At 46.2% G+C, this 12572-nt stretch overlaps 1 protein-coding gene across 1 annotated transcript in view; it reads left to right on the top strand.

Moving 5' to 3' along the window:
• The window catches only part of TNFSF8 (TNF superfamily member 8), a 31382-nt gene extending 21474 nt beyond the window's left edge, over positions 1-9908 (top strand). Inside the window, exons 3-4 of the mRNA XM_019966805.2 lie at positions 4386-4457; positions 5936-9908. Coding sequence (XP_019822364.1) covers positions 4386-4457; positions 5936-6330 — 467 coding nt within the window. The 3' untranslated portion in view covers positions 6331-9908. The remainder of the gene's footprint in view (positions 1-4385; positions 4458-5935) is intronic.
• The last annotated feature ends 2664 nt before the right edge of the window (positions 9909-12572 follow it).

Here is a 12572-nt window from a genome sequence, read left to right as displayed (position 1 = left end):
GGGTGACCTCGGACAAGTCTGCTGTGGGGGTAGCATTGGGGAGCACATGTGTTATGTAGTTACCAAGGCTGGGCCAAATGATTTCTCAGGGAAATTCCAGTTCTATGAACCATGAAAACCCTTACAGAACCAGGTTGTTCATAACTTAGGTTATTCCCAGACCTAAAACACTCTGTTCTACTGCCACAGGTATCCGGAAATCTTAATGCGTGTAGACAGACTCCTAGATGGGGTAGAGCAACGTGCTCAAAAGATAGATAGTTGGAGCTGGGACTGACTTCGTGTCCCTGCAGCAGGCCTGGCAGTGTACAGCTGAGTCTACACAGCCGTCTAAAATCAGCTAGAACGGCCCTTCTGGATCATCTGATCCACCCTGCTCTTCATCTAGCATGAGACACAACTGCCCAAAGAAAAGTCCTAGGTTTTAACTCCCGGGCCATCCACTTGCCATGATGTGCGGACTGTTCTCCCCTCCCCTCCCTAGTCTTTAGTTCTTCAAATTAAACCCCTCAGTGCAGCTAATTTGGTTGGGAAATAAATGAAACAGAAGTGTGTTTTGCTCCCTGCTGCTAAGTCGCTTCAGTCGTGTCCGACTCTGTGCAACCCCATAGACGGCAGCCCACCAGGCTCCCGATCCCTGGGATTCTCCAGGCAAGAACACTGGAGTGGGTTGCCATTTCCTTCTCCAATGCGTGAAAGTGAAACGTGAAAGTGAAACGTGAAAGTGAAGTCGCTCAGTCGTGTCCGACTCTCAGCGACCCCATGGACTGCAGCCTTCCAGACTCCATCCATGGGATTTTCCAGGCAAGAGTACTGGAGTGGGGTGCCATTGCCTTCTCCGTGTTTTGCTTCCAATGCTCCCCAAATTCAAACTTCCAGGAATACTATAGGATTCCTGTCTCATAACCAAAAAAGATTACATCATGGGCTCACAGGGTGATAAGGAGACTCAAAGCCACATGGCTGATGACCCATGGAATATTCATCTAGGTCTTGACAAGAGCCACATGACTCTCACACCAGCCCAACACATCTCTGAACAGCACTAACTGGTCCAACATTTGAGCTGCCAGCACTGTGACTTGCAATGTGTGTTGTATGTCCTTAATGAAAGTCTTCCCACTGCCTCCTCCGGGAAATGGGAACAAGAGCGGTGTCCGCCATTAGCTGAGCGCATCATCTCCTAAAACTTCCAGGAGCCATGCTGTTTGGGCCCACAGAGCCAGCCCCCATCAGCCCTGGCCCTCCTAACAGCCTTGAAAGTCGATAAGCACCAGCAGCGTGCCTTCCCCAGGCTCCTCTCCACATTCAGCAGTTCCATTCCACCGAGAGCTCCTCTGGAGCCCTGCTTCCCCAGTCCCTTCCCTTAGCCAACTCAGTGATGTCATTCTTCGAGAGAGTTGCCTCTGTTTTCCCTTCTTTTCGAAACATCTAACAGATTCTTTAAGAAAAACTAAGATAAAAAAAAGAAAAGAAAAACTAAGATACACCATGGCATTTGACTTCAGGAAATGCAAAAGCTTCAAAAGTAAGTTTTTTTTTTCCATCCTTGGGTTTCTCAGAATTACAGCTGAGGTCAACCCAACAAACATACAAAGACCAAAGGGGAAAGAAAAAAAAAAAAAGAACCTGCATGTGTGAGAGGCGAGTCCAGGCTTGTACTTCTACATCCACCTGTTAAGAGAAGCTCACCTGACAGATGCCACGAGTGGCAAGGTGTGAGGGGGTCCTTGGCCAAGGAGGAGAGCTGTTCACGGTGTGACATGCTGGCCTGAGCCGAGGGCTTGAAGCTTAACCTCCCATGTAATCTAACCTGACCTGCAGAACCAAGGACAGAATGAAGCCAGGTGTCATCCAGCCCGGAAGGGGAGGCCAGGCCAACCATCCGCATTCCCTTCCTCAAGCCCTGAGAGCTGAGCTGACATCCACAGAGGGAAGGAGCAGAGACAGACTACATGATTCAGCTCGACAAACATTTACAGAGTATCTTCTGGGCTGGCAGTGGGGGTATGGAAACAGTAGTCTCTGCCCTGAGGATTCATGGTCCAATGGAGAAGGCAAATAAATGGAAGGAGAGGTCAGAGAAGGGTTCCCAGAGGAGGTGGCTACCAGGCAGTGCTTTAAACAAGGCACAACTTGCCAGTGAAGAGGGGGATTCCAGATGAAATGGAAAGCCAGCATGGTGTAATTGGGGGCATCCCAAGGGCCCAACCTCCAATAGAATGGTCAAAATTCCACTCAGGCATTAGAGTCAGACAGCCTCAGCTTGAATTGCCCCTCTACCACTGACTAGCTGTGAAAATGTGACAAGCCACATACTTTTTAAAGACTCAATTTCCTTATATACAAGAGAGAAGTTTCTAGAGTACCTTTCTTGTGGGGTGATAGTGAGAATGAAATAAAAGAATGCATGTAGCAGGCTTAGCCGAGTAAAAAGAAAATAGCCATCCGTCATTATGTACTAGCTAGCACTATTATTCCCAGCACCACTGCTGCTACTGGTGGGACAAGTTCAAGAGGCAACAGGGGGAAGAGGGAAGGCGAGGGGGGAGACTGCAGAGTTCATTAGGGATTAGAACACAACGGAACACAAATACCATGGGGAGGAGCTTGGCCCTGATCCCGCAGTCACAGTGGGTCAGAAAGGGGTTCCGAGCAAAGAGACACAGCCAGACATGTCTCTCTGCGATTCCTTTGGACCTGACGTTCCATACCCCAAAAAGAGAAGGCTGGGCCTTCTCATAGCCACAGCACATTTAAGAATGAACAGCCCTCTGTTCCCTGGTGGCCTAGTGGTTAGAATTCAGGCTTTCGCTGCCTTGGCCTAGGTTCAATCCCTGGCCAGGGAACTGAGATTCCACAAGCCCTGTGAGGCATGGCTCAAAAAAAAAAAAAAAATAAGGAGGAGCAGTCCTCGTTGCCTCCTTGCTATGACTGCACACCCCAAGAGTGTGGGCTGCAGGCAGGATAAAGCTGGAGGATGAGTGAGGGGTAAAATCAAAAGAACGAAAGAAGAAGGGCAGCTGGCCCTCCAGCCCTTCTCACCCAAGAGACCTGTGGACCAGAGCCTCTTCATGCCTCCAGGGGAGATAAGAATGAAGACAGACCCCTGCTTCTGCTGGGGGGTGCCTCTAGCAGTGAGCTTGTTCAGACAGCAGGGGGAACTCTTCACTTAACTTTCTACCACTGCAAGCCCCCACTGTAAGGACGACCAGGAGGGATTTTCCCAGGCCAGGACAGAGGGCAACGGGGAAGATTGTGAGTCCAACAGATGCTACTCTAAAATCCCCGTGAGCAAGCCCGCTAGGATGTGGCCGCCTCAACCGAATGGCTGCCTAGTCTCTGACAGATGGAATCATCGGTCGTCTCTGTCATCTCTGGTGACACCATCAAAAAGATGTCAATGTTAGATCCTAGATCTGCCAGTTCTAGAGATTACGGAAACCAAGACTCAATGAGAAGAAAAAAATGCCCAGAATAAGCTGAGTTCATGAGTCGTTGCAGGAAATGTATGGCTTGGTTCTGTGCATACAAAATAGTTACTATACTAAGAAATGCAGCTGCCATCACCAGTGAATACATTTAAAATATTCTGATTTCTTAAATTCCACAATGACATAAACATTGTCTTTTCTCCCTGCCAAGGAAGCTCCATATAGCAGGCTGCCTGCTTAGGTCTCTATGATCTTATAGCCTTTTAAAATTGAACACCAGGATGTGTTTACCTCCTCTGTCTGGCAAAATGGCCTTGGGGAGGAAGTCTGGTCTCTGAAATCAGATAGACATGGGAGTGGATATCAGGGTTTCCTCCAACTTGCAATGACCTTTGCTGTATTGCTGACCATGTCTGGACATCAGGGTGAGCTTTGCAGAGCTATTCTGAGAATTCAATCAGCTGGAATACACAGAAGCACACTCTTAAAGGAAGGATGGCAATAACTACTACCAGCCTTAGTGTTCTAACCGCCATTGCCTGGCCGAGTGACATAGGACAATGCACTGAATTTGTCTAGTACCCACACTTTTTTCCATCTCTCAAAGGGACTTAGTCAGCCCTCTCTCACAGAGCTGTTGCAAAGATCCAGTGAGGTGGAGTATACGAAGTGACAAGAATGGCATCAGGTACATATAGGAAGTCAGGCCCTGTTGGTTTCCTTCCTCCAACTTCCACAGTCTTTTGTAAAAGTCCATGTGGAAGCAATCAAGTTTAAAGAGAAAAACTCCTAAGGTACTTGATGGCAAAATGAGAAATAAACAGGTTTTCCTTTTATCCCCCAAATGGAAGCAGAATAGTAATTGTCTCCATCAAAGGGTCATGGGAAAAGATCTGCTATCTCCTTTTCCCAGAGCAGAGAGAGGCATTTAACATGTGGTCTTATTTTCAGGGAATTGCTCAGAGGACATCTCATGTATCCTGAAAAGGGCTCCATTCAAGAAATCATGGGCCTACCTCCAAGGTCAGTAACCAAAACCAGGAACCCCAACCATATGAGGGTCACTCCTGCGGCCTTTCTCAGGTTTCTGGGCCAGAGGTCACAAGCAGAGGCTCACGGCCAAATGTGACCTGCGTGTGTATTTTGTTTAACCTGTGTGATAATTTTTATAATTTGAATTTTAATGGCATAGGGGGAGAGGGGAGAGCATTACTCTCAAAAGCTGCAAGATTCCTGCTTCCTAAACCTCATCCACTCCTTTAAGTTTGCCTCCCTGGCCTGTGAGGGAATCGGTGCTCCACCCCCACCCTTCTTCATTCATCTACGGCCTGCAGGCCAAGGGTACTGTCGTTTCCCGCATACATGGGAAGCAGGCTCTTAATCTCTGCCTCTATCAAGTCATTCACAAGAGAGTCACAAAACTTCCTGGTGTCCAGATTGATAACTTAATGACCATGTTGGCACAGGCCCCACTTGCATATTGCAGCATGCTTCAGGTAAGAGGTCCCTTAGAGACGAAATAATAAGAGGCATTTATGCTAGGATAGATGAGGTACAGAGGAGATGGCCAAGATTCTCTGCAATAGCCATCCTGCTCATTTTCAAAATTCAATTTTGCAGTTAGATTAGTTCTCATTCTTCAGTTGAATTGCAATGAGGTTTAAAGGGAAGCAATTAAAATGAACATCCCAGCTTCCCAATTCTGAAAGATACCTGGACCCATCAGGGCTGATTTTAACTTGTCAGTGAAAAGACTCAGAGACTTGGCTTCTGACACCAACATGTCTGCTTAGAGGGCCTGCTAATTCTCTGCTCCTCTATAAATCCCAGCTGGGAGGAATCCCTTAATGTGAACTTAAGAGGTCTGCACAATGATGTCTGGCTGCCCTTTTAAAGAGAGGAAGACATTTAAAACTTCAGAAAATGAATAGTTAAGGGATGCATCTGAATGTGAAAGAACAGACTGAGGTTCTCCTAGACTTCTTGACCCCTGAATTGGTTACTAACTGAACCAAACTGAATGCTTTTTCTCTGATACTTAGTGCAATGCTTACCCGATAGCAGTCCCCTGTTGATCAAATGTTCATTGATTGATTGAATATATGTCCATGATAGCCCAAAACTTATAAGGTATACAGTCCAGGAACTTATAGTCTGAAAAGGGAAAAGTAAACCTTATAATAATAATAATAGAATGATAAAATGATTAAGTGGAAAACAATTACCTCTGGAGGGGGTAAAGGTCTAGGACTGTGTGTTTTCTGACCCTTCAGCTTTATGCTTTAGAGAAAAAGCAGAGGGATGGTTTTGTACCTGTACCTTAAACATTTAGCAATGCCTAGGAGTAACATGGAAGGTATTCCAGACAGCTAAACCAGCAGGCAATATTACAGAAAACATGGGGCTTGAATGGGGAACCTTGAATAAAAGTTTCAAATTTTCCAATCGGCATCCGAAATTTGCCTAATGACTCTGAGGTCCTTTTGTCTTTCTCCTTCCAGTGTCAAAGCATATAAACAAAACCCAGTTGTCTTGGAACAAAGATGGCATCATCCATGGAGTCAGATATCAGGATGAGAACCTGGTGATCCAGTTCCCAGGTTGGTACTTCATCATCTGCCAACTGCAGTTTCTTGTGAAATGCCCAGAGCATGCCGTCGACCTGAAGCTGGAGCTCCTCATCAACAAAGACGTTAAAAAGCAGACCCTGGTGACAGTGTGTGAGTCTGGAGCACAAACCAAGAACATATACCAGAACCTCTCCCAGTTCTTGTTGGAACACCTCCAGGTCAACACCACCATATCAGTCAAGGTGGATAAATTCCAGTATGTGGATACAAACACCTTTCCCCTTGAGAACGTGCTGTCCCTCTTCTTATACAGTAGTTCAGACTGAACCACCCCTCCTGGCCTTTGGGAAGAAAGCAACTCCCTACCACACAGCACTTATCCTTCCAGACACTTGGGGAAAACAAGAGAACTTTAGGCCAAGACTGAAAACACAAAGGGAATTAAATAGTACACTTCCATCCCCTGGGAAGATCCAACTCAGGGTTAAAAAGAGACTTTTGAGTGAAGTATCGTCCAGATAGAAGGTGGGGACGCAATGTGGCATGGTGGACAGAGCCACGCATGGGAACCAGAAGGGATGGATTTAGGCCCAGCCCAATCACTAACTCACTGTGTGACCTGGAGCTAGTCCTTTCCCTTCCCTGGAACTTGGATTTCATGTCAGAAAAGCCAAGGGGCTGAGTTTTAACCCTTCCAAGTCTCCTCCATCTCAGAAGAGCAGGAAAAAAAAAAAAAAAAGGTCTCTCTCATCACAGACCTGAGAGCTAAGATTCCAGGCGCTGTTCCTGAAGCCCCCAGCCAAAGGAAAGGCCCCCACACTGGCATAAAACTGATGGTACTTAGGAGCCTTCTGGCTGGCATGTCACTCGGGATTTGGGGATGAGGTTCAGGGCGCCTTGCTTGACAAATGGAGTGGACAGTAGGATCTAAAGTGTGCAAAACTGACCATCCTGAATCTAATACCTTGTGGGTATTTGGAAAACCACCCGGCCAGGCTTGACTCTGCCGGAACTGAGACTGACAATAAGACAACAGGCAGCTTTTGTTTCCCGTCAGGAAAGTGCCATGCGTTCGGCAAGTACTCAGTCAGCGCGCAGCCGCCACGGTGATCAGCCGTTTGGTAAGAGAAGAGCGGCTGCTGTCTCCCACATGAACTCTTTCCCCACTTCAAACAGCTCTCAGGAAACCATTCTGTGGAGGGTTTTTAAGGCCTCACTGTGTTGCTGACAGACGATGATGACTGAAAATGGTGAGGACTTGTGACTAACGGCCGCCTCCTCTCCTGATCTGGGTGATGAGGCCATTTCAACCTACGTTTACATGTGTCCATCCGCGAGGGAGCACCTTGTTTGCTCGAGAGAAGGACCACTGACTTGAAATGTAAGCTCGTGAAGTTATGCTTCAGAGGAAAAAGCAATGCCTTAACTGCTATGTAAAGGAAGGGAGTAAAATTTGCATTTTTCTCAATTAGGAGGAAAGAAGAGAAAGGAGTAGGAACTCGGGAAAGCTTGTCAGAGAAGGGCTAGAAATGATTTAAAAGAAGGGAAGTAAAAACAGCAGTGGTGGTGTGGATGAGAGGGACTTCGGAGAATAAAAACGGCTAAGGGAAAGATTAAAGTAATTTGCTGAGCCAGGTGTTACATTGACCGCTTCCTAGGTCTCCACTAAGAAATGTTCAGTGAAGTCTACATTTCTCTTCAACACTTTCTGGAGCAGATTCTTTGGGAGGAGTGGGCATTGGAAGAGATGTTGAATTCAGCAAATCAAGTGGTCTGTGATAAAAAAACAAAACAAACAAACAAACAAAATAACATCGGTTTTGAGGACCCGAAGCCACAGAATAAGGGGGCACATGGCATTTACACCCTAACTCTGTAGGACAAAAGAATCATGCTTAAACCAACTCATGCATTCTTGAAAAAGTATCTGCAACCTAAGCATGTGGAAAATTTTCTACTGTCTCATATATTAACTTGAGAAAGTTTCCATTTTCATTTTTAACCAACACTCCAGAGCAGAGGTACCTGATATTTACCTCCTGAGGGGTTCCTAATCTCAGTCTCTGTCGGGCAATGGCCTGAAAGCCAGCATCTGAAGACACAGAATTTAAAGGAATCCAGTAGCAAGACAAACAATTAGAATAATAATCATTAATAACCCAATGTAGGGATAATACAGAATCCCTGGTGGCTCAGATGGTACACAATCTGCCTGTAATACAGGAGACCTGGATTCAATCCTTGGGTTGGGAAGACTCCCGGAGAAGGGAATGGCAACCCATAGGGAGTGGATGGCCTAGAAAGTTTAAAATGGAATTCTGTCACTCCCTGAGTGTTACCAACCCCCTGGTAATGCTGTGAGCAAATGACACCATCTACACAAGTAAAATAAGTCATTTTTCAAACTGGGAGTCCAGGCTGCCTGAACGTATGCCTCTTTGGTAAAAACTCATCTGGTGCTCACTCATTCTACCCTCTCCCATCCCAAACACATAATTACACACACACACACACACACACACACACACACACACGCACAAACTATACTTGTAGAACTTGCAGAGGAGGGTGATGGACAAGTTGATGAATAATAACAAGTGAGTATAAATGTATTTCTGCCCTTGGGAAAATCCACAGGACTGTCTTTCTCCACATTTGGTGACTTCTTCCTCACCCCATTTCTCCATCACACATGGATGCCTCTGTAACTTCCTCATCCAATTCCTTCTCAGAATCCCCGCATCACACAATTCTTGGCTGGGAGAAGGGCCCTGTACATCTGGGGGCAGTGGGGGGGCTGATAGGATCAGGCACTAAAGAAAGGGGTGCTGGAGAAACTGGGCAGGACTCACCGAACGGGGGAGGCTTCCGGAATCCCTGCACACTGCTGACTGTCCTGGTACTGGGGACAAAGCTGTTGAGAGCATAGAGGAGCACTGCCCTGCGGCAGGCCTCAGTCCTCAGGGATTCCTCTGTTTCTCCCTGACTCTCTCAAAACAATCCAGGATCATCATTCTAATGTGAGACAGGTGGTCTGTAGATTTTTGTACATGGTCAAATCACGGAAAAAGTTTAGGGTCCCATGATGTAAATGTTTCATCTCTCGGAAAATGAAGAAATATATGATATGAACAATATTTTGCAGTAAAAAAATTAAAAGTTCTTTGTTTTATTTGAGGTTACATAGATAGGTGAGTGTATATATGTGTGTGTAAGTAGGTATGTGTGTATGCATGTACATATATGTATACTCTATGTATGCATATGTGTATGTGTGTGTGTATACAGTTTCCCCTAATAATTGTTTTACGGGTCATCTGCTTAACCTGGGGTCAGGGGAAGAAGCCTGATTATTGCTCTGGGCACTGCAAAATTTATATATTCTTGTATTTATTTTTAATTATGAAAAGAACAGAAAGTAGTATTTCTCCCATGACTCACCAGTATTTAATAACTATTAATATTTTACTATATTTGCTTCTGCTTCTTTTAAACAATAAAAAATACAGGTAGAGCTGAAGCCTCCCTGCTCTGTTCACTTCCCTGTGCCCTCCCCAGAGCTAATACAGCCTGGGAGTTTGCATGTTCCCTTCACTTGGTGGCTCAGATGGTAAAGAATCCACCTGCTATTCTGCAGGAGACCCGGGTTCGATTCCTGGGTCAGGAAGATTCCCTGGAGAAGGGAATGGCTACCCACTCCAGTATTCTTGCCTGGAGAATTCCAGGGACAGAGGCGCTTAGGTGGGGCTATAGTCCACAGGGTCATAAAGAGTTGGACATGACTGAACTGAGTGACTAACACTTTCACGTATATGGTTTTATATTTGTTTTCCCATAGGAATATATAGTACAAGTCTGTGTGTTTTTAAATTTTTCAATAAATGATATCCTACTTTATATGGCATTTTGTGACTTGAAATTTTCATATAACATTAAGGTTCTGAGATTTATCTAAGCTGACACACACAGATCTATTAATAGCTCATTCATTTAACTGCTATTATACTATTTCATTGTTTGAATACATCAGAGTATGCTCATTCTCCTACGGATAAGGATGTGGCTTGCCTTCTGATCTTGCTGCAATAAGGATCTTCCTGCATACTTCCCATCCCTTGTTGCCATTTTTCAATACAGCAAAGGGATTCTCTTTAAAACTTAGAAAGAGCACCCTAAAGCTACTACGTTCACCTTGACCAGTGAGGGTTTACAGTCCTCTGTGGTCGCAACTCACAAGCTGGAGCCTTGGAATCTAAAGAGCCATTTCTGTATTTCCTAAGAACCTCTCTGCTCTGTGCTACCATCCCACACAAAGTCCGGAGTGCCAGTGTGGTGCCAGGCCCCAGGCCAGGTGCCAGCCTGTGTGCCACGGCTCTGCCAGGCTACTGCAAAATCAGCTCTAGTTAGCGTGTGCTTGGAACGTCTTGCCAAATCACTCCAGGGCTCCCCTGGACCTGGTTCTCTTTCTGGAGAATGAATGAAAAATCTAGTCTGCAAGAGGGGTAAACGCAACACCAGAAGGAAATTTCTCCCGAGACTAAACATCTATGTTCCTTGGCTCAGGTCCCTTTTCTCTTCAAACTCCACACTGTCTCTCTGGGTGACTGAACCAACCCCCTTGCCTTCAAATGACACTTTCTTGCCAGTGACTGCATCATCTCTACATTCAGTTTGGTTCTTTTCCTAAAATCCAGTCCAGTCCAGTAGCTATTGTGCTCTAGTTCTGAGACCCTGCAGTGGGAGACTGAACTCAGTGACTAGTGCAGTGGCTCTCAAGCTCTGTTTCACTCTTTTGCCTTGACCCAGGGGGGAAAAAACACCTTACTTTGCAAACAACTGCATGTGTGTGTGTACATACAAACAACACACACACCCCAAAGACAAACATTTCATTAAGTAATACTTACCCTTATTTGTGACTACGGAAACAATTTTGTTGTGACCACCTGAATTGATTTTATAATGTTCTCATGAGTCACATCCCACAACCGTTCAAGCTTTCCCTGCCTCACAGGTGGGAAAGTTAAAAACAGACTTTCCTTATTCCCTTGCAGCTCAGGCTTTAGAATGGTTTGGTCTTAGATTTTGGGATGTTCATCCACTCACTCAGCATGCACAGCTGTGCAGGGCTGTGGTTATCTTGTAGCTGCAGGGGTCTGCCGGGGTTCCAATGTCCAGCTTAGCAGGTGTGGCGAGCCTGGCTGTAAGGACAGGAGAATGCATTCTGCTGACATGGTCTGTTGTAGATTCACGTTGGTTCTAGAGCTGGCAGTAGCAGTGGCTTCCTTATTGGGGGTGGTTTCCTGTTTGAAATGGTGATGCTGTGGCTGTAGAGGGGGCAACTTCCTGACTGCAAGACTGTTGAAGAGACAGCAGGGACCACAGAGGCTCAGTTCCTAGGAGCAGCCTTAGAGGTTGCTCCTGAGAGCTCAACCTGGATTCTGTTTCCTCAGCCCTCTTGATGATCCATAAGCCATTTAATGCATAAACGCTAAGTTGCTTCAATTGTGTCCAACTCTTTGCAACCAAATGGACTGTAGCCCACCAGGCTCCTCTGTCCATGGGATTCTCCAGGCAAGAATACTGGAGTGGATTGCCATGCCCTCCTCCAGGGGATCTTCCCAATCCAGGGATTGAACCCATATCTCTTAAGTCTCCTGCATTGACATGCAGGTTCTTTACCCCTAGCACCACCTGGGAAGCCCAAGCCATTTAATACACTGGGATAAATGCCTTCCTGCTAAACAAGCTGGAGTGACGTCTGTTCCCTGCAACCGATCCCTGATGGATACAAACTCAACCTGTATACAACCGACCTCATGATACACATCCCACACTTGTCACCATCCCCATGTCCAAATTCCAAGGACTACCCGAGACTCCCATGACCCTTGTTTCCTACCTCCCATCCAATCAATATCTGTCCAATATCTGTGGGTCCTCTGGTCTCAGCTACCATCACCTCCTAACTCACCTCCCTGTCTCACTCCTTACAAATTATACCTCCAGACAGAAGAACAGCTTTCCATTGTTCTTGGAACTGACAGCAATAATTATCATTTATCAAGCTCTTATATGTTATATACTTGTCATGTACTCACTCATTCAATCCTCAAATCAGCCCTAGGAGGGAGGCATTATTACCCCCACACTGCAGGCAACAATTACATTGAGACTCTGAGACACAGAGGTGTGGTCAACATCACACAGGCCAGGGGTGGCAGAGTTGGGATTCAAGCCCTGGTTTGTGAACATTCACCTTTCAACATCCATGCACCAGCTGCTATAAGCCCAGCCTTCCTAAAATCCAAGCTTTCCAAACCAGCTCTGTCTCTCTCTGCTGCTGCTGCTGCTAAGTCGCTCAGTCGTGTCGGACTCTGTGTGACCCCATAGACGGCAGCCCACCAGGCTCCCCCGACACTGGGATTCTCCAGGCAAGAACACTGGAGTGGGTTGCCATTTCCTTCTCCAATGCATGCAAGTGAAAAGTGAAAGTGAAGTCGCTCAGTCGTGTCTAGCAACCCCATGGACTGCAGCGCACCAGGCTCCTCCGTCCATGGGAGTTTCC

This window comes from Bos indicus, chromosome 8 (assembly GCF_029378745.1).
Source record: "Bos indicus isolate NIAB-ARS_2022 breed Sahiwal x Tharparkar chromosome 8, NIAB-ARS_B.indTharparkar_mat_pri_1.0, whole genome shotgun sequence".
NCBI classification, from domain to species: domain Eukaryota; kingdom Metazoa; phylum Chordata; class Mammalia; order Artiodactyla; family Bovidae; genus Bos; species Bos indicus.
This window is presented reverse-complemented; position numbering and strand designations above follow the sequence as displayed.